This window comes from Impatiens glandulifera, chromosome 8 (assembly GCF_907164915.1).
Source record: "Impatiens glandulifera chromosome 8, dImpGla2.1, whole genome shotgun sequence".
NCBI classification, from domain to species: Eukaryota; Viridiplantae; Streptophyta; class Magnoliopsida; order Ericales; family Balsaminaceae; genus Impatiens; species Impatiens glandulifera.
In genome coordinates this window covers 348,411-374,480 of record NC_061869.1, presented here as the reverse complement: position 1 = coordinate 374,480, position 26,070 = coordinate 348,411, and the positions used below count along the sequence as shown (strand labels likewise).

Sequence of the window (26,070 nt, the reverse complement as noted above, 5' to 3'; positions counted from 1 at the left end):
TTCTCCTTTTATTATAGTTCTCGGCCGGCCGGCCTCATCAAATTAGAAAGTAAAACCCATCTATCTCATCATAAAAGAAAAGAAAAGAAAAGAAAAAAAAAAAAAAAGTAAGGCCCATTTTTTCAGTCAACGGGGCGCGGCGACTTCTTCTTGATGAGCAATCTGATTTGATTAATATCAATGGATTGATTGAGAATTGGAGGGAAGAGGAAAAGGAGGAAGTGTTCATTACATTACAGGTAAAGATGATGACGGGAAGCTCTGAATTGTACGTATATTATATATTCATTAATCCAATTGAATGTTATCTTCTCTTTGCTTTGCAGCAGGTGAAAGGAAGGAAGGAGCGGCAAGTTTATATTATTTTGTGCTCCGACAAGGTGGATGATGTTAGCTCCGGCAGCAATCTCTTCTTCTTCTTCTTCTTCTTCTGAGGGGGTTGCACTTGCACCAGATGCTCAAGTGAAAGGAATCACTAGTCTTTTGACCTGTACGAATGATGACCATGGAGGTATCCTCGTCGAAATGACCAAGGACCCCATGGACGCTGCTTTCTTCACCACGTTATTGCGGGCTTCTGTTTCTCATTGGAGACACCAGGTAACACTTGGATATCTCAATTATTGATGACTTACTTTTATAGACCTTCAAATCTTTAAGCTTAGTTGTCAGTCGTATCAATAACTTCCGTTGATCGATGCTGCAACGAATTTCATAATCACAACAGAATATCTTTTTTACATAACATTACTGCACGTTTCTTAATGCTTCAGGGTAAGAGGGGTGTTTGGATCAAAATGCCAATTCAGCTCGCAAACCTTGTTGAGCCTGCTGTTAAGGTGAGTACAATGTGCATAAGCAGACTCTTTTTTCTTTTCTTTTAAAATTCCCTTGTGGCCATTCATGATATATGGTGGAAAGTTTAAGTTGCTATGCTTTTTTTTTCTTATGGTAACTGGTCTAATTGATATTGTGTCAATATTATCTCTTTCATCTTCTACTAGACTACTACTTACTTACCATCCATGTTTCTCTACTGTTACTAGGAGGGATTTTATTTTCACCACGCTGAGCCACAATACCTGATGCTAGTATACTGGATTCCTGAAACTGCTTGCACACTTCCAATAAATGCTACTCATCGAGTGGGTATTGGTGCATTTGTCATGAATAAAAATGGAGAGGTACTGAACGAATAATTGTGCAACATACCTAGCTAGCTTCTTTTGTAGGAATAAACAAATTAGAGCTTCTTTGGTCTTGTTATAGTATATCTTTTATGCCACTGGGTTGGTTGGCTGGCTACTGAATTCGTGAAATAAGAAAATACTTGTATCCCTTTTCCAGTGATCAGTTATTTTTATTTTTGTTTCAAGAATTCAAGAACATACAAGGTTTCCATGCTGATTTCCAAATTGATAACTTGTTGTTAGGTACTGGTGGTCCAAGAAAAGAGTGGAACATTCAGAGGCACAGGAGTATGGAAATTTCCAACAGGTGTTGCTGATCAGGTATACACAACACTTCTGAAAGAAGCTTCCAGATGAAGTGTAATAATATAAATATGGATGTGAACTTTGAAATTATTTTTAACTACAAGGGGGAAGACATTTGTGCTGCAGCTGTAAGAGAAGTAAAAGAAGAAACTGGAGTAAGTAACAAGTTTATTGGTATTTTTTTTGTTTGACATGAGACCAAAATGTTTCTTGGGACTTACATTCCCTATTATTTCAGATAGAGACGAGGTTTGTAGAAATACTTGCATTCAGGTGAGATGATGAATGCTTAGAGATTCATTTTGTTGATGCCATGACAAACTGAAAATTTAGGATATGTTTTCATTGTCTTGGTCCACAGACAGAGTCACAAGTCATTTTTTGATAAGTCGGATTTGTTCTTCGTCTGCCTTATGCATCCTCTTTCATTTGAGATCCAGGTCCAAGAGACAGAGATAGAAGCTGCACAGGTGAATTATCTGTCAGATATATAGCGCATATGTTCTGCTTTTAGCATGTTGTGCATAGAGAATGTTAACTTAGAGACAGATAGTAAAGCTTAAAAATTAAGTGTCCCTCATATAAATTACACTGACACATTTTCTTTTTCCATCATGTTCCCTGGACGAAAATGGTGTATTTTCCCTGCAGTGGATGCCATACGAGGAGTATGCAGCTCAGCCATTTGTCCAAACACATGAACTTTTCCGGTACATTGTTGATATATGTGCTGCAAAGAGAGAGGGGAAATATTCTGGGTTTTCTCCAGTGCCTACAGCCACGAGTTTCTCTCGCAAAAGCTGCTACTTGTACATGAACAAGCAGAACTTAACAAATCAGTGAATTTCCAAAAGCAATCTCTCCAAATTTGGTGGTAGGGGGATCCTTTCATCCCAGTTATTATGGACAAGTGTTAATAAAGTCCATGATAATTTATCTGTTTCCTTCATGTCTTTTTTTCATTTTGTTTGCTTTCAAGATGGGCAATGGGGTGGACCTTCTATTTATTTGCCTCTTACAATTATGCCAAGTTCCTTAAAGCTGTTTTCAATCTTGCTGATAAGGTTAGGTACAGTAATATACTTTGTAACCATGTGGCTATCATCATGTGGATGATGCATGAAATATGTAATATTCTTATGTGATTATGAAATATGTAATTGTACCTGGTTTTTTTGCCGTTTTTGAACTAGACTACTTTTGTATTAGTTTTATGAGCTTGAGCTTTTATTTTTAGTTTAGGAAGTTAGCATGAACCTCACAACCATGATTTTCATTTTATTTAAGGTGATTTAAGTGAGATCATTCAAACTAGTTGTGTATAAAAGTCTCTTCTACTCTTGTTAATGCATAGATTTATAAATAACTAGAGGTAATAACGTAACAATGTATAATAGTTGAAGATTCAATTAATTTGTCGATTGTGCCCCAATGGTGCATTACTTATTTTGTAAGGAGCAACTGCTCAAACTTCTTTGAATTTTGTTAAGAAGCTAGCTAGCTAGCTGTACCAGACACTGTTGTTCTGTTCATTTCTTAGAATACATGAGTAGAGTAAATGAATAAGAATGCGGATGATAATTTGCTTTTGCAGGCTTTGAGAATCCTTTACTTTTAGCATAGATTTAGGTGAAACACACATGCCTATTGTCATTGCAAAAAGAATAAAAGTCATGAAAATGAAAGGTATGGACTTGTTGGCCACAATTGCTGCATGCATGATACTGTGATTCCTCTGTTCATTGTTATGTATCTAACTAACTGACTTAAATGGTCACAATTATTATTGCTTGAGACAAAGACCTGAAGAGTGGTTGCAGATTGCACAGTGGTAAGCATTTTATATAATGAAATAAAATATTTTTAACATATACAGTAGCATCAATTCTCACCTTCAGTGGTAGCTATAATAATATGAAATAAAATGCTCAATAATGCAACATGGACCCGTTATGCATTTGTGGATAGGGAAGTGAATCTGGCATCTGCTTTCATGCCCCACCATTATAAGTTATCTGAAAATGTGGGTTGGGACTTAGGCCCACATTGGTTTGGAAAATATTAACACTAGTATAAGTTACTTCCTTTAATGTTCCATTATTTTTTTGTTTGTATGTGTGAGTCTGCGTGTTTGGTAATTTACATGATGCAATAATATATATTTATATGCGCACTTAAAAGTTGATCATGAGAGTCAACATCGATACTTTACACCCATAATTAAGAAACAATTTTCACTTATAATTGTGACTGCGCCCACAGTAAGAGTTGTTGTCATCACCGTGCTTGTGGTTGTTGTTGAGCTTCAATCTTGAGCTCTTCCTTCATTTTCCTTATCAACTCTTCAATCCTCTTGTTGAATTCTTCTATATTTACCCTCACTGTATCAACATTTGTTATATCTTCCTGATCTGTGGATGTCGATCCTAAAATCATCATCAAATCCCCATTTTCCTCGTCTAAATCTGTGATCAAAACCGGATTAGTGTCCTTCGCAAGTCCGTTATCATTAGTTTTTTCTTCTTCTTCTTTCTTTTTCTCGTTCTCATAATTCTGCATCTCTTTGCCCAATATTAATGTAGGAATAATTGTTCCAAGCTGGTCGGCTGCATGACCAGTTACATTTGATTCCAGGAGAGGGATAATAGCTGTTGCAGCTTCTGCCTGATGATTATCTAGAGCCATGGAATCAGGACAGGTGCTGCTCAAGTTCTTGGAAAGAATGGCAAGGTTACCATTGCAAATAAGAAAAATGAACTTTCTTTCAAGGAAGAAAAATGGGAATGTAGAGAAATGAAAATTGAGGTAAAAGAAAAAGAAGGGAGGCTGGATTAGAAATAATACAAGTGAGATAATGATGACGAAGAAGAGGAGAAGGAATCTGATGAAGGCCTTGTTTATAAGGTTGGGAATCTTATTATTATCCATGGTAGTTTTCTCTAGGCAAGCATGCAAAGCACAATTAGAAATTATATACCATATGGGTAGGAACTGGGAATGGAGATGGCATATATATATATATATATATATATATATATATATATATATATATATATATATATATATATATATATATATATATATATATATATATATATATATATATATATATATATATATATATATATAAAAGAAGGTGAAGCCATCACCACCTTGTTTATTTAAGGGTATGTTTTATTCTCCCCAACTTCCTGATAGTATATTTCGTTCAAGTTCATTTGTCTACAACATTTTACTTAATATTGTAATTTATTTATAAGTTGTATCAAAAGTAACTCTTAATTATATACAATTGCTTGATTTGCCTACTCCCCACCACTTCAGAAATTGGTCAATAACATTGATTGAATTCATCAGTTAGTTGATGAAAAATAGAAAAGAAATGAAGATGCATTTAACTACAAAAGGAATAGAAGATTTTTGAGCCGACCCTGAAGATGTTAATGTTAAACTAGTGTGTCTTACAATCAGCTATTCATTCCTCTTACTGGGACTGGAGAAGAGAGAAATTCAACCACACCATAAGAACAGGCATTACTACCAACGTATTTACATAACATAGCAGCAGCAGCAGTTTTTAATATAAGTTGCACCATTTTTTCAAACCAAATACACAGTCAAAATAGTTGATGAACACTAGAGTAATAGTCTGTAGTCTTGGAGGGGAAGGGAGGGGAGGGGAGGGGAGGGGGGCCAATTAAAAAGATATTATATAATATAAGGCTAAGATGACGACTCTGACTTGACTGAAAGACTCACTCATGGAATGAAGTCATTTTGCTGCTTGTCGCTTCCCTGCCCCTTGGAGGAGGGAACACTGTAGATGTTCTTGAGCATATCTTGCATCTTGCAGAACATTAGCATCTGCTGCTGCTGCTGCTGTGAAGATGATGTAGTGGAAGAAGAAGAAGGATGATGATGATTGTGTTGCTGCTGCTGCTGTTCATTTCCTCCTACGGCCATCGTCCTTGCGCTCTCCTGTTGTTGTAGCTTTATCTTCTCAAATAAATACTGCTTCTCCGCTTCAGCCTCGCTCAATCGAAGCTTAAGGTATCTGCTCGCATAATCCTCTTCCGATGACGCTTTCTCTGTAGTTGCCTTTGCAACCACAATTCTTTGGAGTCTCTCTGCTTCCCGCCTAGCCTCGCTCGCTTTCACATCAAACATATCTGCCTCAGCTTGTTTCAGCCTCACTATACTCTCCAACTCTTCTATCTGTTGCTTCTTTTTCTGTCTCTCCATTTTCAATGTTGCAACCTCTCTTGCCTTCTCCTTCAGCTCCTCCTCACAGCCATCCACAGCTATCCTTGCTTTCTTAACCATTCTCATCTTCTCATTCGCCACCATTTCCATCTTTTTTATTGCTTCTTGTACCACGTCAGCAATCCTATTAAAAGCTTCTTGTGGGGCTATCAATCTTCCTCCTCCTCCACCACCTTCTTCTTCCTCCTCCACCTCCTCCTCTTCCTTGTCAGGATTCTTCTTCTTCTTCTTTGAGGACGGCTCATCTTCAACCTCTGTAAGTAGTACAACCAGCATCAATAACCAATCAAATGCAAATTCAACCTTGTACTGAAGAAACAAACAAATAAAACTCAAATATACACACAAACACACACACATACATACCTTGAAAGAATTGTGATATCACTTTCCAAACCGTTTGCTCTGCCACCCCGCCTTTCAATTTTTCCATCAGTTCCTCGCACTTCCAGAATAACTTTCTCCCTCTTGAATCCTCACTCCAATGGAAGATCTTACTAACATACTCTAGCTCTCTTATCATAGCTTCACGATCCCAGGTTGGTGCACAATGAGTAAATACATCTTTCACCCAACCTAGCAACTCAGATGTCCTACTGCAAGCCCGACACTTGAAAAGCATATCACAAGGAACCACAGAACCAATCTTACCACTACTAGCTCCCATCCCAATCAGTCCAGTACGAATGGCGCAGTCCGTGTGAGTCCAATGAGAGCATAAATCACAACCTATCCATCGACAAGTGTTCACCTCAAAATCAAACTTGTTACACACCACGCACATGCACAGATTGCAGAATCCGTTTTTCGTACTGCAGGCTTCACAACTACAGTCCTCTGCCGGCAGTGGGCTTCCGCATGCAATGTTTCTACACCTTTTGTACAGAAATACCTCAATAAGAGAAGCCTGAGAGAGACTAACACTGGGGTGCAGAAATGCCTGAATGCCTGACTTTATGGAAACCAGGATTTCCAGTTGTGCCCTGTGTGCCTTCACCAATGTTTTGTCTGTCAAATCCATCCTGCTCTGAACTAACTTCTGCAGGAAAGAGAACTCCTCTTTGTGGATAGAACCACCTGTACCCTCAAGCATACCGCGAAGCTCTCCCTTAAGCTTCTCAAGAAACTCATCAGGAAGATGTTGCATTCTTTCACATATAACATCCACTCTTTCCCGGGCAACATCTCTGATAGAAATTCGATCTGAACTAGAAATGTGACGAACTACAGAATGTTCAGCAAATCCATTTTCTCCTTCCTTCTCTTTCTCCGACTGTTTTGCCATTATTAAAGCATCAGCAGCTGGCCAAGTTTCCCTTGAGCTGGCACTTTCAGATGGAGATTCTCGCACCTGGTCTGAATTTGAGCCACGCTCTTGAAGGTTGGGGGAACCAGAGGCATCTGGTGAAACTAGGGATAGGGATGTCTGCAGCCCACCAGGACGAGGTGGCTGCTGTCGTGGAGGTAGCATCTTTGGCGACCCTTGCTGCTGTTGCTGAAAATGAGACCCAGGAGATGTTCCCATCATCAAAGAGTGGCTTGGCAGATCTGAAACCAAGACAGACAAAATTTACTTCATCTTCTACAAATATCCAATCAATTTGGCCACAGATAATGAAGAATCTATGAGCTTATTCTACACTAGCATAAACAAGTTGAACTGACCGCCTCTCCACAACTTATGTTCACACCACGCAGAGTGAATCAATCGGTCCCAAAGGAACCCCGAAACGGCAGGGCGGCTGCCGTCCGAACCAAAAACGAATCGCATAATACAAAAGAAACTCTAAAATATATCACGATCTAAGCAATTGGATATCCGGTCAAACAATAACCATATCCGTAAGATGAGAAATGAAGCAGATAAATACAACAGTTGGGCAATCAATTCGGTGACTTTACGTGCTCAAATAGGAAAGCAATCGGAAAAAAAATCACAAGGAGATAGAAAGATAAGATCGAGGGAAAGAAGAGATCACCTACGTACAGAAACGCAGCGTCCTTTGAGTCTGAGAATCGGACAACTGTATATGGCGAGATGAAGGAGGGGAGATGTAGTAAAGATCCCGAAACGCTGCGTCCTTTGAGCTGCTACGAACGTTTGAAACCCTAGTCCAGCCTAAAAAATCATCCTTTGATCGCGCAGACAGACAGAGAGAGATAGAGAGAGAGAGAGAGCCGTTCCTTATGAGGCATCAATTTTACCTTTTACTCCCTCTGACGCGAAGCCGGTTGGCAGAAGGTTCACTCAGTCAACATAGACCAGATTGGCCGGTCACCAGCCACCTAACTGAGTCAACCCATTTCGCACCCGCGTCTTCACATCTCCATGGGTCGGTTCCTTCTTCTAGTACCCGACCCGCCCCATATTACAATATCGTTTAAAAATAATATGGCTTCTCTTTTTTTATTTTTTTATTAAATTGAATTAATTATTATTAATTTTAAATATAACATTTAACAAAATCAAAACAATTAAAATGTAATTTAAATAATATAATAAATTTATAATAATTATAATTTTAATGAAAAACATCATCATACCAAATATTTGTATTTTGGAAGTACCCAAATATTTCATTCCTAACTTTTCTTAACATATAGAGAATAATCAACATATCAATAATGTAAATAATGATTAATAAAATATCTTGATACATCAACAATGGTCAGCTTCACACGTAATAAAGGGAAAATTTGACGAGAACACCCTAAAAATGTCTTTATTTGCATACGTGATTACCTGATAATTTTTATTACTTTGGTAACCACTTTTTTTTTTGGAACGAAAATACCCTTATTGCGTAGAGATTTTTTTATATATAAATACTCAAATTTTTATTTGGTTATTTTATTTCTCTCTCTTCTCGCAACGGCAGCGAAACCTTAAACGAACACATTATACAGATCGACGACGAAAACTCGTTCTAATATCATGTAATTGAATCGATTTATGTTATTATTTTTAAATATGTTAATCTTCAAACCCTAAACCATGAGATTTTCTTATGTTCATCTTGATTGTTCATCGTTGTTGTTCATCTTGTCGATGATGAAGTTGATGATGCTCTGATTCGGTTCCGTTTCAGGGAAGATTCATTTGATTCTCGCGACTGGACTTCTCTTGAAGCGCCTTCCCGTTTCGCGAAGGGTCTCCACGTTTCGCGAAGGGCCTTCCATTTTCGCGAAGTGCCTTCCCTTTTCTGATAATTCTATTTTCTTCACATGTATATGTATAATGCATTTCATATCTAAATATTAAGTTTTTCAGGATTAAAATTGCATTTTGGATGCTTTTAGTTAGAGCTGAAATTAAATAATTAAGTGATTTTAAATAACAATTATGAGATGAACATAATTCAAACAAGCACTCTACCCAATAATTTTAACTACATAGGTAACATTGGGGTGTGTGTTAAAAGTCACTATCTTTAACGTCACGAATCTTGTTTTTACTTTTCCGAAAAGCTGGAAGCAGCGGAAGCACTTGTAGCAAGTGAAGTTGTGTTTATGATACAAGCTGGACAACGAAGGGGTCTGCAATTTACTATAGCACCCGGACCTACAATAGCAACTAGAGCAATGCCACCGCATGGACCTGCAGTAACAACTCCTCATCAAGAACCAGTTTAATAAACGAAACTGGTTCCATTCCAAATATATCGCAATTTCTTACCTACATTTACTGCCAAATTTAATATACCTGTGGCACTTTTCTATACTATGTTAAAACCTGGTTTTCGTTCAAATTTGAAACTCTTATGTAATCCTCATGTGTTACCTTATGTACTTATATATATATTTTTTAAATGAAGCCCCCCATATGTTGAGAACATGGGCATTCATTGAAAAATTTTGATATTTTCCATTCTATATTAAAAACAATTGAACAGTGAATTATTCAATAGAATGTTTGATTTATTGATATGTTGTTTTGTGATTAAAATGGTCATCCTTAGTCTTTGTCTGATGATTGGAATTGAGAAAAAGAAAGCATAAAGGAAAGCAACCTAACCAAACATAACCCCACATTGGGTAAATAGATATCCATTGGCATGGATAGAAGAGCCCTCATAAAAGCAAGTTCTTCTTCAATGTTTCTTTTTTCTTCTTTGGCCAATACCCCCTTCTTCACTTTCTCTAACCTTTTTGCACCTTAACATCCAAGCCAAATCTTGCCCATTTACTCAAAATATACACACTCACATATTGTCTTATGATCCCGAGAAAATGAGATTTTATTTTTACGTAACTTATTTCAGATTTGTATATAAAATAATCGTTTAAACAACATACCAAATGAGGATAAAGAACCACCCAATGAATTCTAGTTAAAATTATAAAATTACAAAACAACATGCAAAAACATTCACACTATACAAATCATACGCACTTGCTACATAAATGAGATTATAATGTTCGATTTGAAAAGGAAAGCAAAAAATGATTATTTGAAGAGTATGACATTATGGGTTGTAGGATTAGTTTAATTTAGCTTATTTTGTTAAGCTAATTGTTTTGGTGCTAATAATCCTGTTAAGAACTTACTTGCATCATTATGTGTTGGGTTAAACCATAATGGGGATTCTTTATAGGCTTGCTTGAGACTCGCCATAGTTATCCTTTCGAGTTTATTTTTTGCTAAGAACATGCATTTTTATTCAAATAAATACAAAAGCGGTAAAAAAACATGGAATGGAGCACAAAGCAACACATATAACAACTCACAAAATCAGATGAAACTTACTCATTCCAAATTTCCATTGCCAGATATTGGATATTTCGTTTGAGAAGGTCACAAGTAGAATAAAAGTAAAAATGTTGCAGGCGCTAATTGATTGTTGTTATTGTCTGTAATTCAATTATTGTTTCATTGTCAAATCTAGAAATTGTCTAGATTTGATCTTAAACTTTTGTGTTTTTTTCCTTCTTTTGGGTTTTTTTTAATGAAATGGCACTAAGCTTTTTCCCCCCAAAAAATAAAATCAGATGAAACTTCATCATGAAAGATCATTTGAAGTTTATAAGAAGTGGGGTCCTTTTGAGTTTAAGGTATATTTGAGAGAGTGTACATTTCTGATTATGATTGGCAATAATTTGATGACATGGAAGTACAACTGTCAAATGACATGACAATTCAATCAAGGAATGGTGATGAAAACAACTACTCATTCTAAATTTTCAATGCACAATAGAAGCAGCAAAAGTAGCCTTATATAAATAGATCTGTAGTGAAAGCAAATGATTGAAGAGAATCTTAAAACTTCTCTCAAATTCACTTTCATCATCAAAGAATCAATTATAAATTGCCATTATCAAAATAGGACAAACTTATTGATCAAAACAGTTTTGTTTTGTTTCTCAATGGCCACTTGTTCTTGTCTGATCGTCTTCCTTCTTTGTATTACATCACTCTCTTTCCATACGCATGCTTTGAAAATGGTTGATCTCATCTTCAATTTGGACAAATCCCCATTTCCCATTCATGAGGAGCTCACGAATGCTAGAAGAAGTTACAGATGCCAAGTTTTTACAAACATCAAAAACCCTAGCTCCATCTCCTTCAGTCGAATTCTACCCAGATGTTTTAAACAAACGGAAAGTTCAGAAGGGTTCTGATCCCATTCATAACAAATGCTAAAGATTCGGTTTTTACAGCCGCCATTAATGAATGCATCAAGTTCAGGGTAGAGGTTGGTTGATATCTGATATGGGTTTCGCGAAACATGAAGGCCCTTCGTGAAACGTGAAAGCCCTTCGCGAAACATGAAGTCCCTTCGCGAAACGTGAAGCCCTTCGTGAGAAGACCAGTCGCGAGAATCAAATGAATCTTCCCTAAAACAGAACCGAATCAGAGCATCATCAACTTCATCATCGACAAGATGAACAATTACGATGAACAATAAGATGAATAATAAGAAAACCTCATGGTTTAGGGTTTGAAGATGAACATAATGAAAATAAAATATAAATCGATCTAATCACCTGATATTAGAACGGGTTTTCGTCGTCGATCTATATATTGTGTTCGTTTATGATTTCGTCGTCGTGGTTCCGCTGCCGCCGTCGCGAGAAGAGAGAAGAGAGGGAAGAGAGAGAAAGAAAATAACGAAATGAAAATTTTTGAGTATTTATATAAAAAAAAATCCTTTCGCATTACGCGATAAGGGTATTTTCGTCCAAAAAAATAAAGTGGTCACCAGAGCAATAAAAATTATCAGGTCACCACAGATGCAAATAAAGGCATCTTTAGGGTCATTTCGTCAAATTTCCCTAATAAAGTTATTACAATTCATGAATCTATCAAATTTTGAGTATAATTATTTTGTAGTCTATATCAAACCATGCGGGCTCTTCTAAAGTTTACAAACAACATTAACTTTTCTTTTTATTTAAAAACTTTGTTGACATCCAATATGACCATAGTAAATAACTTCATTCTGTTGAAATTCTTTCACAACCAATCTTGTCTTTATCTCATTGTTTTATCATATTTCTCTTTAATTTCGAAGATTCATTTGTTGTGAAATGTTTTTTTTCTTTGGTAGCTCGGTGAGTTGCCAAGTCTAATTTAACATTAGAAAGTTCATCTCATCTTTCATAGAAAACTCTCACTTAACTGATTCATCTAATTGTATTGATTTCTCGTAGCATTCAGGTTTCCCTCTATTTGTCAATAGAATGTAGTTTAAAGATGGGGATCACCTCTCAACTGATTTTCGATTTTTTGACGATCTTCTCAACTGTATAACCGGTGTTTACTAATTTGCATCTAGAGCCACATTCACAACGATTTCATCTTTAATAACACATTAGTCTTCTTCGACAGTCGATATATATTAAGTTGAATTTTTTTTCAAATCGACTGTAGTAGACTCTTCAATTTTGGAATCACCATCTAATTTCTTTCCAACACAATCTTTGTAAAGAACTTATTCAATGAAGATGACGTTCTTACTATGAATGATTTTCCGATTTTGATTATCTCAAAAACAATAACCAAACTTGATATCACCATAACCAATGAAAAAACATTTATTAGACTTTGGATCAAACATTTTTATCATATTCATTAATATGCACATATGATAAACAACCAAACACTTTCAAATAAGAAATATTTACATTTTTATTGCTCTAAACTTTTTTTGAATTCTGAATTCAAGAGAAATAGAGGGTCCTCTATTTATCAAGTAAGCAACAATGTTGATAGTGTCTGCCTAAAAATTTTATGTAGCCCAACGTGCAATCTCATGCTTCTAGCACGCTCATTCAGTTATCGATTTATTCGTTCAGATACTACAATACTCTCTAAAATCTGAATTGATGCACTCGCCTCCGTTGTCGGATCTCAATCACTTAATCTTCTAATTTATTTCATTTTCAACCAAAGTCTTCACTTTTTGAAAATAACAAATACATCAGACTTGTTCTTTATAATGTAACTCATATTTTTTTTTGTCGAATCATCTATAAACATAATATAATAGTGTGATTTTCCAATAGAAGAAACGGGTGTAGGTCCTCACACATCAATGTGTATCAACTCTAGTCTTTCTCTTTTTAGATCATTCATAATTTATAAGAAACTCACACATTTATGTTTTTCAAAAATGCAGTTTTCACATAACTGATGCTCAAGAGACTTCAGTTCTGGAATCTGACCATTTTTAAAAAAAATCATCCATTTTTCGCTCATATGGCATAACCTGCAATGCCATAATTCACTATTTTTCGAGTCATCAACTACAATAACAAATGTTTCTCAACATATTGAAGTTGTGTATAATGTTCCAATTTTGTGATCTCGGACAACAACTATTGCCTATTTAGTCACCTTCCACGAACTGCTTCCACAACTGAAGATGTGACATTCGTCATCAAGTTGTGTAACAGAAATTATATTGCGCATTAAACCTGAAATGTGTCTCACCTTATTAATCTTCCAAACATAATTGTTTGTCATCTTCAATTTGATGTCATCATGCTATAATATTCAGTGGTTCACCATCTACGAGATATACATTCCCACAGTTTTCAGGCACATAGTTCTCCATTAATCATTTGTGGGCAGTGGTGTAGAAGACGCTCTAGTGTCCAAAACTCATGAGTCTATCAGGATATCAACTGATAGAAGTAATGCATTAATGATAGTTTTTGTAATTGCATTGGCTGCATCCGTTTTATCATGACCATTTCTCTGTGGTGCTTTATAGTTCTCTTCAAGTGATTCTGTTTACCACAATTCTAACAATCAAATATCCGCACAGACTTGGACTGACTCTTTATGTTTTTCAACATAGATATGTTTCTACCTCGGTTGAAATTTATATCATTACTTTTACCTCTATTTTCAACATTCATAGCAGAACCTTTGAACGTTTCGTCAGGATTAATTTTACGAACCTCTTTAGCAAAAATACGATCATAACTTCAATAAATTTCAGTTTAACATTTTTAACTAAGTTACTAATTACTGCCCTCATAGATTCTCAACTATTTGGTAGAGATGCTAACAAAATCAAGACATTAATTTCGTCTCCAAAATCAATCTCAATAGATATAAATTGATTCACAATTGTATTAAATTTATTCAAATTAATAGTTATAGAAGTATCATCAACCAATCTTAAGAAAAATAACATTTTTATTAAATGTTCTTTGTTGTTAGCAGATAGTTTCTCATACATATTAGAGAGAGTTTTCATCATACTCATGGTGATATTTTCCTTTGCCATGTTGTGAACAACAGTCTTAGCTAGTGTTAATTAGATAACTCCCATAACTTGTCTATCAATGAGTTTTCATTTAGCTTCATCCATCTTCTTTGGTTTATCACTTAAATGAACATGAAGCTTTTTTCGGTAGAGATTATCTTCAATCTATATCATTCAAAATGCATAATTTGTTTCATTGAATCTTCCAATGTTATTTTTATATTGTTCCCGCCTGTCATCGTTTCAAATGCTTCAATCTATCCTAACAGTTCTGATATCAATTGTTAGGATTTGGATGCCCCAAATATGACATGCATGAAGTCATTTGTAAAAACGTAAGAAGATAAAAACACGAGAAACATATATTTATAGTGGTTCACGTAAAATGAGCTATGTCCACTTCAATCGCAACCTGATTTATAGTGGTTCACTCAAATTTTTGTCTCACATTATTTATCGCTAAAAATTCATGGTATTCCACAATAAAACCATTAATAATAACATATTTATAAGGTAAAAATTAAGATAGTCAAACCTAAATAACTCTTGGTCTAACCCAAGCTCAAACTCAAACTCAAACCAAACCCAATAACCTCTAATTAACTTATGTAGAATTTATTATAAGTGTAAGTTCCACAACTCAACATTTAACAGCTTACTTTCGTTGTTAAATATTTTCCGATTCTTTCCAATCAAATAATTCACCAAACAAATATAGGGACATAAATTCATTTTTTTTAAGTCTCGACTTTTAAGTAGCATCGATTCATGTCTCCTAATAGCCACCGAATCTTTGACATAACCCATTAATTTTAATCAAATTTTACAAAAATGACTTTAAGTGATAATGTAAGAGAACATGAGAATCCGTCTTTAACTTTTAACACATACTAAAAGTGTAGAGAAACTAAATGACAAAGACATTTGAAATTTGATCTTTAATGATTTTTTTTTAGACAAAAGTCAAATATTATTAAAAAGAAAACATAACATTATTAATTATCAATACTAAATTAAATAAACAGCCTCACAAGTTGATCAAGTAGAATTTTTTTTTTAAAAAGAATATTACAACTAATTATGCAATATAATTTCATAAAAGAAAATTATTTACATTTAAGCTCACTGAGTTGATATGTTTGTTTAATTATTTAAGAAAAAATACTCACTTAGACGTATATACTTGTACAATAGCTTATTTAGAAGTATATACTAATAAAATATTATTTAAACATACGCACTATTAAAAATTGGCTCATTTAACTAAACCATAATTATTTTTTATTTATTTATTTATATGTTTATTAATTAAATATTAATATATTTTCTCTTTTTTTTCCATTAATATATATATATATATGAGAATTCATTATTAATTATTTTAATTTTATATTTTTTTAATGTTTTTTTCTTCTTATATTAACATTGATTATTAATTATTTTAAAATTATTTGGTCTCAATGGTTGGATATAATAATGAATTATCCTTTCAACAATAAAAATCCTTCAACACAAAAATAAATAAATTAATAATCAAGAATTGAATAATAATAACAACTCATTCATCAAACACCAAAAGAGTAATAATCAAATATTAAACAAAACAATGTTCCTTATTACTACTATAAGTCATGAATAAAAAATTAAATAAAATATTATTAATTTCATTTTTTTTCATATTAAATTAAATAAGAAAGAAACTTTAAAAAAGAAATATTATAGTAAAACATAAAAATCATAAACAAGTTGTTAATTTTTTTTTTTAAATGAGAATTTAAGAAATATGAGAAATAAAAACTTGTAAAGAAGGAAGATGAAATAAAAATTAGAAACTAAAAAAAAAAATAGGAATAAAATATATTACCTAGTTTAATATTACTCTCCCCAGCTAATTCTAGTTAGTAGTACGTTTTGATTGTGTACATTTTGATTAGTAGTACATTTTGTTTTGACTGATAACAGGTTTATGGATGATTGGGTACATTTTGATTCGACTAATAACAAGTTGTTTGGATGATTGGTTTGGAATTTTGGATTTATAATGATCATTTGGGTTATGAATGTTATTATATATATATATATACATATATATATATATGTATTGGTTTGGCTAAACAGGTTTTTGTTGCGCACAAAAACGATCTACCCATTTTGTACATTTTATAGGGATAATACCAAAACTTATATGGAAAACCCTCGGTTTTTCTTTAGCGGGAAAAACCGAGAGTTATTTTGAAAAACTCTCGGATTTTCTCTTATAAGAAAAACCGAGAGTTATTTGAAAAACACCCGGATTTTCTCTAGTAAGAAAAATCGAGAGTTATTTGGAAAACTCTCAGTTTTTCTTTAAAGGGAAAAAACGAGAGTTATTTGAAAAAGTCTCGGGTTTTTTTTAAAGGGAAAAACCGAGAGTTTTTCAAATAACTCTCGGTTTTTCTTGAAAGAGTAAAACCGAAAGTTTTTCATATAACTCTTGGTTTTTTTTGAAATGGAAAAATTGAGAGTTTTCCATATAACTCTCGGTTTTTCTCTCTATTATCTAAACCGACATGAAAATAAGAATAAAATCACAAAATCGTTGCCAAAAATATATTATGAAGTGAATAGACACTCAAGAAGAAGATTATAGAATATTAATGATTATAAATAGTTTTGGAAGGATAAATAATATATCAATTTATTTATTAAATAATCAAACCAAATCAATATAATCTTTTTAAATTATTTTGAATATTAATTTATAATTTTTTATAAAATTTTGAAATAATTTAATATTAATTTAAAATTAAAAAATATAAAAGACTATTTTAACCTTATGTATATAAATTACTTATTTTAATCTTTATCGATAAAGTAATTTGTATTATTAATTATATTGAAATTAGTAAATATATATATATATATATATAATTATAATATAAATATAGTTTTAAAATAAATAATATTATTATATGATTTACATTAATTTATATATTATTTTATATTTTAACTTATATAAATAAATTTTATTTATATATTAATTAAAATTTATATATTATTAAAAATATTTATATATTAAAAAATATTGTTGGTATAAAATAAAATAATTATTTTAGTAAAATTATATTTAATAATTATTAATCGAAGAAGTGAGATAGAGTTTGATCAACTAACCTCCATATTATATATATATATATATAGACCTGACCTCCATCGTACTTGAGCTATTACCAACTTTACCCTTATTCATTATTCACTTAATTTATTAATAAAAATATTAAAATATTTTAAATTAATATTTTTATTTTATTTATATGTATCAATATTTTTTAATTTTTTTTATCAAAATAATTATTATCTAAATTATTACATTTTTTTTTCTCCTGAACCAGCATAGATTCAAATATCTGCAATAAAATAAAAATAATTAAAAAATTAAAATAATAATTTGAAACTGAGAACAGATCCCCATGTGCTATGTGCTGCTTTGGGTGGTGATGAAGCATGAATGAATCCAAGTAAAAGAATATCTATAAAATGTCTTGATTCAGGAGCTAGCTAGCTAGGGGTGTCAAATGATCCATTTCGGTAAGAACATGTGTGTCATTATATTGTTTATCCCAATGTCCCTGTACTCTCCTCGATCGCCATAATTAATTTAACCAACTAATTAATTAATTAATAAGCTAATTTCTTAATTACAAGGCGCCTTCATGACTATTCATTAGTCTATACTTAAGTGATTTTGTAACTAGCTACTTTTAAAAAAATATATATCTCTCAACATTCATTAATATTGTTAGTTAAAGGTCTTCTTCTTAATTTCTTATAAGTTCATTTAGTATTGAATATGAATAATAGTATCAAATTTCGGTGGGTATAGTTGTTGTATACATTTCGATTATAATTTAAAAACATTTTATTATTTAGTAATTTAAATAACATCATTATAGAAAATATAATATATATATATATATTTTAAATAGGTAAAATGTTATGGAAAGATAAATTGTTGTAATTGTTAGTGTAGAACATGAATATAGCTAGACCCTAATGAAATAGGAAATCATAGATGATATATATTATATATATTTCACGAGGAAGAAATTAACTCCGCCCCTAATTAGGGTTTAGTGTCCATGCATGATGCCCATAATGATAGCCATGGAATTTCTTAATAAGTACTAGGACATATATATATAATTTGTTTTTGGCTGCCTGGAAATTAATTAAATTTTGAGTAGGTAGCTAGCTAGAGTCGGAGAGAGGTATCGACATCATCATCATCATGGCAATAGTCGGAAACATGAAAAGTAGTAGTGGTGCTACATGCACGGGTGCTGGCGATGAATGGGTTGCGGTACTGGTGATATTGATGATATTGTGGATCAGCTGCAGCAGGCGGCGGCCATGGCTTGCAGGCAGAGTTGTTCATGAATATCTGACCAGAGTTGTTGGGCCAAAGGGAGAGAGATACTACTTGGTATGACGACGACGACGACGACGGTGGAGGAGGAGGAGGAGGAGTAGTAGGAGGAGTAGGGTTCATCATGAGCAACAATTTGTCATGATCTGATGATGTGATGAAGAAGGATTTTGATGGATGATCGGATATATTTATTATAAAATTGGAGGAGGCGTTGGTCATGTCTAACATGGATAACTTTCTGATGAGCAGCTCTCTCCCAGCTTGACGACGTCTCATATCCTTGACTCTCTGCAGCTGCCTAAATCTCTCTTGCAACAAAGCGATTGAAGAAGAAGAAGAAGAATATTTCTCATGATCAATCACAGCTATTAATTTATCATCATCATCAATATCATTCATCATGTTTAATTTTCCTGCACGAAAAAGGGTAATAAGTAATTACATGGGAATTAATTAGTTAGCTAGCTAGCTAGGAAGAGGGAATGAGTAGATATATTATAGCATTGCTTGGTTGGTTGGGTTCATATATATATATATGCTTGATAGTGCAGAAATTAGAAAAGAATAGGAGATGGAATGAGAGCAAGAGGAAATGTCCAAATTAATTGAGACTTTAGCTAATGGAAGGAAGCGTTTGGAGGAATATTAATAAGCTATAGCTAGGGGTTAATTGGTTGGGTGATGTTCTGTCACCTTGTCTCTAAAAAGCTCTTTCTTTCTTTCTTTCTTTTCTTTTCTTTTCTTTTCTTTTCTTTTCTTTTTTTCTTTCTTTGTAGGAGATCATCATCTTCATTTTTATTATTATGGACATGGCGCCCTCTTTTTGTGGGCTTAGGATTCTCTCTCTGATAGACATAGACAGAGAGAGAGAGAGAAAGAAATAAAAGGACAAGAGATATATATTGAAGTGGGAATAATTTTAATGATGGTTTCGGTTGAAACAACAATATTAGAATAGAGAATTGGCATGCACAATCATACATAAACAAACATATATATATATATATATACCAACATTCTCTCAATATTATATATATGCCCGTCGTTTTCTTCCTTTTTGCATAAAAAAACGTTCTCTCTCTCCCCCCTCCCCTTGAGTTTATGCCTTTTGTCTTGTGGCGTTTGGATGCGAATGGCATGCACAGTTGAAAGCTGCTTGCTTTTGCTTGTATAAATATATATATATATATCCTCCTCCTCCGGTCCTCCTAGCTACCACCTATATATAATATATATTATATAAATTCCATATATATATATATATATATATATATATATATATATATCAACAGAAATCACATCCAATTAATCAAACTCCACGGACCCCCCTACTATAAATATTCCCACTCTAGCCTAGATATATGCATCACATCCTTCTTTTCCTTTTTCTCATTTAAAAAAAATATCATTAAAACCCACAAATTTTGCATAAAAATTGAAATGAAAATGTGTTTAGAGGAGGATCGAGCTGGTACGTACCTACTCAAATCAAAATGGCTCGGTACAATTTGAAAATACGATTAACTCATAAAATTAATTAGTTTTAACCAAAACAAAATATTATTAACAAATATATATGAATATGTCATAATTAAAGTTATATTCAAAATATTATCATATAAAAAATTAATCTTGGTCTGCCTCCAATTCAATTGCTATAAAGCCCAATATTCTAAACTCTCTTCACCTCAATTATCTTTAAAACAGAGATAAAGTTACCAAAAAAATATATTTCAAAAAGATCAGATGTTTATTCTTAATAAAAATTGCATTACCTCAATGTCCACTTTTATTATATATTTGTTCCTTATTTTTAAGAGCGTAGGCATAAAGATGAAAAAGTCGTGTAAATTTCTCGATTAGTTAAGTTCAAATGAAGAGATTTAAGAATCGCGGGATTTTGTTTCTTTGACAAAACTCATTTGTCAAAATTGTGTAATAGGCTCCTCGGAGCCTAACTTATGGGTTGATATAATTAGATATAAAGTACAGATAAAACTAGTCTAGATGATTCACTAAAGCTAACACCCGGTTCGTTAGTTATAACGTTTGGGGATATATCTCTATTATGTGAAAGTATTTTCATGGGCAATGCAAATTCTCGATAACCGACAACACATCGACAAACTTTTAGGACGATGTTTGGCGTAGTGTAAAAAGTCTTGTAATTACCGACACTCATTTCGGTTGCGATCTGTAAAAATGCTCCGGTCAAATAATTTTGTGAGTAAAATTAGATACAAGAGAAGACTTAATGTTAGTTAATGTTAGATAGTTAAGTTTACATGAAATGACGTTGTTCCTCGTGGAGCGTAAAGTGGCGATTCATTCATAATATCTTAAGTACGCCGATAAGATATTGATTACTGTAAGATTGATAATTACTATACTTTATTTGTCGAGATTGTCTCGTATGACTTCATATGATATAAGTTGTGGGATTGTAATTTTTTTTTTATTTCGTTTTTTGGATGGAGTGTTTTGCACGAAGTGATATTGATGAATGATAGATGAATGAAAAAAAATAATGTATTATAGTTAGTCATTGAAGAATAATTGCGAAGTGTTGAGGATAACACCTCACCTTTTTTTGTATTGTAAATGAGTGGTTGAGATTTAGACTTTGAAACATGTTTGGTAATGAGTTAGTGATGCTTGTGGAAAATTAATTAAAACTGTGAGCTCGGTTGGATTGATTCGATGTGTCTCTATCCCGTTTACTTTTAGTGATATTTTGTTCGAAAAAACTATAGGGCGTCCATTGACCGTAGTCGACCGATGCATTTATTCTACAATGTTATTATTATTATTATTATATGGGAGGTTTCCTAAAAGCGGTGGAGGCAGTCGTAAACTCATTAATCTTCTTGAGGATCTCCGAACTTGTTAACGCTAGTTTTTTTTGGAAAATAGTTAAAATTATTTCATTAAAATCTCATAAATGGGAGGGTCAAGAATCAAAGTTAGACAAACTCTATCTATGATTAAAAAACGACAATCAAACGACCCTAAAGAATCTGATTAGTAGCAATCAAACATACGAAAAACAGATATTACAAACAAAGATTACAAACTGTATCAAATCATAATTATCCCAATTATGATTTTTATTTCCATATCAACCTGATGTTTCAACAGGTTGTCTCCCTCTTCCCATTCTCATTCTTTTTGCAATAAAAGGGGGATGAATTGAAGATGTTGATGAATACTGTCTATTCTCATTTTGATTTTTTCCTTTATATGAACCTGTTCTGATTTGATAGAAAAAATTATTCTTCACGATTTCTGAGCTCTTCACCTTATTGTAATCAACTTGAATTTCGAGATCATTGTCTTTATTTCTTTAGCTTCGGCTTTAGAATCTTCAACAACTTTGGATTCCTCTATATCAACCTTGTAATTCTCTTATTCCTCTTGATTAGCCTGAGTATCTTTCTCTTTATTTTTATCAACAACCACTTCAACTTGATTTGATTGAGAATCTTTAACTATCTCTTCAACATGATTAAGTTGAGGTTCCACCTCTTTTTTTGTACTACTTTCTTTTTGTATAGAATTTTTCTTTATCTCCTGTTTCCCAATCTTTAACTACATTTTGCTATTTGATAATAGGCACATCTGTTTCATTTTCCTACATCTTTATTTTCTGGTCTTTATGAATTTTCCGATCTTCTTCCTTAGCCAAATCACAATTTAGGCTTACATGTTGGAAGGATTTGTAGAAAGTGCATCTATATAGCCTCCACTCATAAGTGTTTTCCATGACAGTAGGTTTTCATTTTCTATCTACTACTGTCATACTATTCGGTAGTGTGTTTCTATGATGCACCTCAATGCTAATTTTAGCAAATTATATGTGCTCTCCTCCTTTAGTAATTGGGTCCATGTATAATGATATACACAATAAACCTGAAAAATGATTAAGAGATTTTATATTATACATGTGTTTAAAGATATTCCAAAGTTTGAACCATATTTGAGTTGTTTCCTTTGGTTTGCTTAATAGGTTCAAATCTTTAGACAATCTTTCCAACTTCATGCAGTTGAATTCAATATATGTATGCCCATTTTCCAGAATTTTATCCAGATTTGATCCCTTCTTAAATTTTATAAAGTAGAGATCATGTATATTTCCTGAAATTTTCTCCAATCCCTTTTCCTCCTATTGTTTCATAAATGCCTCTTTGGTGACTATGAAGGAAACTCTATTTTTTCCTATGTAGTTTCTCACCACTACATTTACCCATTCCCTAACATATTTTTCTTCTACTATAGTAGACAATTTAAATTTAAAAGGAGAATTTAGTACATCCACTTTTGTCTGCACATTGTCCAAATAAATTTTTCCTTTGTATGCATAATCTTCAGCCTTTTCCCAATGTTGTTTTTCCAGACTTCATTGATTTTCCATGTAGAATTATTTCTGATAGTATAGGTCTTTAATTTAGGAGCATTCATTAACTCTATCATTATTGCAACATATCATTTTACTATCACTTCATATTCATCCTTCTTGAGTAAATTTCAGTCTTGGAGATAGAGAATGTTAAGTTGAACTGTTGTGTTTTGTATTTTCTCCTTATTAAGTACAATCTCTCATTTTTTAGCATGTATCAAGAGTTTGGTAATTTGATTTTTTACTCCAAATAAATTGTCCCTTTGATTATACCCTATCATCCAAACTTTTCTTTATTCTCCTTGATCCCTGCATTATTTTCTAAAAGCTTTTGGGCATCAATTGGGTCTTTGTTTCTTTCCTGCACTTTTTTGTTAATAACTTCTTCATCTATTTTGTTCATTTCATTCTCTATAGTTTCTTTGACTCTTTTAAGAACAAAGTCCTTCACTTCTTTGGCTTGTTGTTTTTCATTTTACCCATATTCAAATAAGACTTCAAAATAAGAGATTAAAGTCAGAACAACAATTTTGAAACAACCTTATTCAAACCTTAGACGATTTTCCCCCGATGTGTCGAACGTGCCAGACGTACATGTTGTGCCGAACATCACGAACGTGCCAAACGTACTGACGATCTTTAATCTGACAACGTTTTCCATAACCGACTAATAAATCAACTGAATCGCGCGACCGAGCAACTATGCCGACCATGTCGATCGTGCCGATTGTGTCGAACTTGCTGACGATCTTGATTCTGACACGATTCTAGATTGAATATGAGAATGTGCGCGTATTTGGGGAAGAAATTCAAGATTCCATCGTTAGGAAATTCTCACCGAAAATCTCCAGAGCTTTTTACTCATGAGGGTTTTTTTGACTTGAAATTTTCAAAATTTTGTGTAAGACTCTGAACGCTAGTTTTTTTATGTTGTTCATAGGTGAACATTTTTGTGTTTTTTCATTATTGTTTATCAAAATCTTAATCCACGTTGTATTTTGAGTGTGTTTGGTGTCACTTTAGATAACTCATTTTTTATGGCATCGTTTGATTCAATGTTTAAACGTTAAGTTTGGATGTTTGTGTAATAAGCTTACGCAAAAAATTATAATCAAACATATTTTGCATTTAAACTCAATTTTCTCTCTATCTTATTACTCAACGTTTAACCTTATAATCTTAGCGTTTTTCTCTCTTATCACTTTTAAATGTTTTTTTTATTATTCTCTTGGACGTCTATATCAATTTATTTCTTTCCAATATTTTATTTATTCTCTCATTTATTTAATCTTTTTTAAATTATTTTATTCATTCTCTCTTATCTATTATATTTTTAATATCTTTATAAAATTATTATAATAATAAAATATACATTTAAATATATTTTTATTTATTATTTATATATATACATTTTAATATATAATATAATTAAGCAAAATATAAAATTTAAATACACTTTAATTTTTTTTTAATTTATAATTATAATTTTAGAAATCAAACTGGCCTTAATTTATAATTATAATTTTGAAAATTAAATTATTCTTAATTAATTATCCAAAAGTTCTGATTATAATTGAAATAAATTGACAAAAATACATTATGATATGAAGAGGTGAGAGAGTCTAAAAATAATTGATAATTTGATAATTAAAAAATTGAGTCAAGACTGAGACAGAGAAGTGTGGATTTATATGATTATCTAAGAACATGTACATGCACAGTGAATCATCTAAATATTTTTTGAAAGAATTGAAAATAAAAATAGAAAGGTAAATGGAGACGAAAGGGTATTTTTAAATAAGAGAAAGAGGAGATTGAGAATTTTAAAATATTATTAAATATTTATATATATATATATATATTAAATATATTTATATTATTTATTTTAAAATATATATTTTTTTTAATTTAAGTTATTTATTAATATTAAAAAATTTATATTAACAAAAATTTATAAAAATTAATATAATTATTTTCAAATATACTATTTTTTAATTTAAATCATTTATTAATATTTAAAATTAAATTAATAAAAAAATATATATAATAATAATTATTAAATAATATTATAAATATAAAAAATAAATAATATGAGCTTATAAACTAAGTTAATAATATTGCATAAACTAAAAAAAATAAAAAATAAAATAAAATAGTTGCTCAAAATATGTTTCAAAATTTTGATCATCCATTATAGTGAGATTTATTCTTGTGCAGCTAAAAAAAGAATTACAGAAAAATAATAATATTCCTCAAAAGCAGAAAAACAAAAACGAAGAAGAGCTGGTGAGGAATCGAAGTCTGTTTTATTTTGTAGAATAAAGAGCAAGAGACAAGGAGTCTGCATTTTCATCAATAATTTGTTAAATTCCTATTTTTATTAAAATTTATAATTACCCTTTACTTAATTTGTCTCTATTCTCACAAAAATTGAACCCAATAATATAAAGTTATTATTATTTAAAAAAAATATTTAGATACATACAAAATTAATGGATAATAATTGTTTTTTGGGCCAGACTTAATCCTAATAAAATTCATATGTGGTCACAAAAAATAAATAATAAATAAATTAAAATTGAATGAAATCAGATACACGGACTCTCTGAACAGATTCTCTTGATCTAACATCTTTTGAAATCTAAAATAAAGTGGCTAATTTTTAGTTATCATAATTTGAAGAATGTGGATCCATATTCTTTCAAATATTCACCCACATTGTTTGCTATTCAATGTGAGACTCCACTACGTCTAAGTCAATGTAGGAGAATTAGTTTTGAGACTCCATTA

The 26,070-nt window shown here is 32.0% G+C and overlaps 2 protein-coding genes across 4 annotated transcripts; one reads left to right on the top strand and one right to left on the bottom strand.

Annotated features, from left to right (window-relative positions):
- The first annotated feature begins 327 nt into the window (after positions 1 to 327).
- LOC124911419 (nudix hydrolase 2) lies at positions 328 to 2,674 on the top strand. Its single transcript, XM_047451898.1, has 8 exons — positions 328 to 600; positions 774 to 839; positions 1,047 to 1,184; positions 1,434 to 1,511; positions 1,601 to 1,651; positions 1,735 to 1,769; positions 1,858 to 1,966; positions 2,148 to 2,674. The coding sequence occupies exons 1-8, from the start codon at positions 385 to 387 to the stop codon at positions 2,337 to 2,339; spliced, it is 885 nt and encodes a 294-aa protein (XP_047307854.1). The 5' UTR covers positions 328 to 384; the 3' UTR covers positions 2,340 to 2,674.
- Positions 2,675 to 4,959: 2,285 nt separating this feature from the next.
- Positions 4,960 to 7,917, bottom strand: LOC124911207 (OBERON-like protein). Of its 3 annotated transcripts, none has more exons than XM_047451661.1 (3): positions 7,739 to 7,917; positions 6,126 to 7,307; positions 4,960 to 6,013 (listed from the first exon to the last, which is right to left on the bottom strand). In XM_047451661.1, exons 2-3 carry the CDS (start codon positions 7,285 to 7,287, stop codon positions 5,256 to 5,258), a joined length of 1,920 nt encoding a protein of 639 aa, XP_047307617.1. In that variant the 5' UTR covers positions 7,288 to 7,307; positions 7,739 to 7,917; the 3' UTR covers positions 4,960 to 5,255. The 3 variants fall into 3 exon arrangements, with proteins under 3 accessions (XP_047307617.1, XP_047307618.1, XP_047307619.1); XM_047451662.1 differs by having other exon boundaries at positions 7,743 to 7,917; XM_047451663.1 differs by having other exon boundaries at positions 7,747 to 7,917.
- Between the last annotated feature and the right edge of the window lie 18,153 nt (positions 7,918 to 26,070).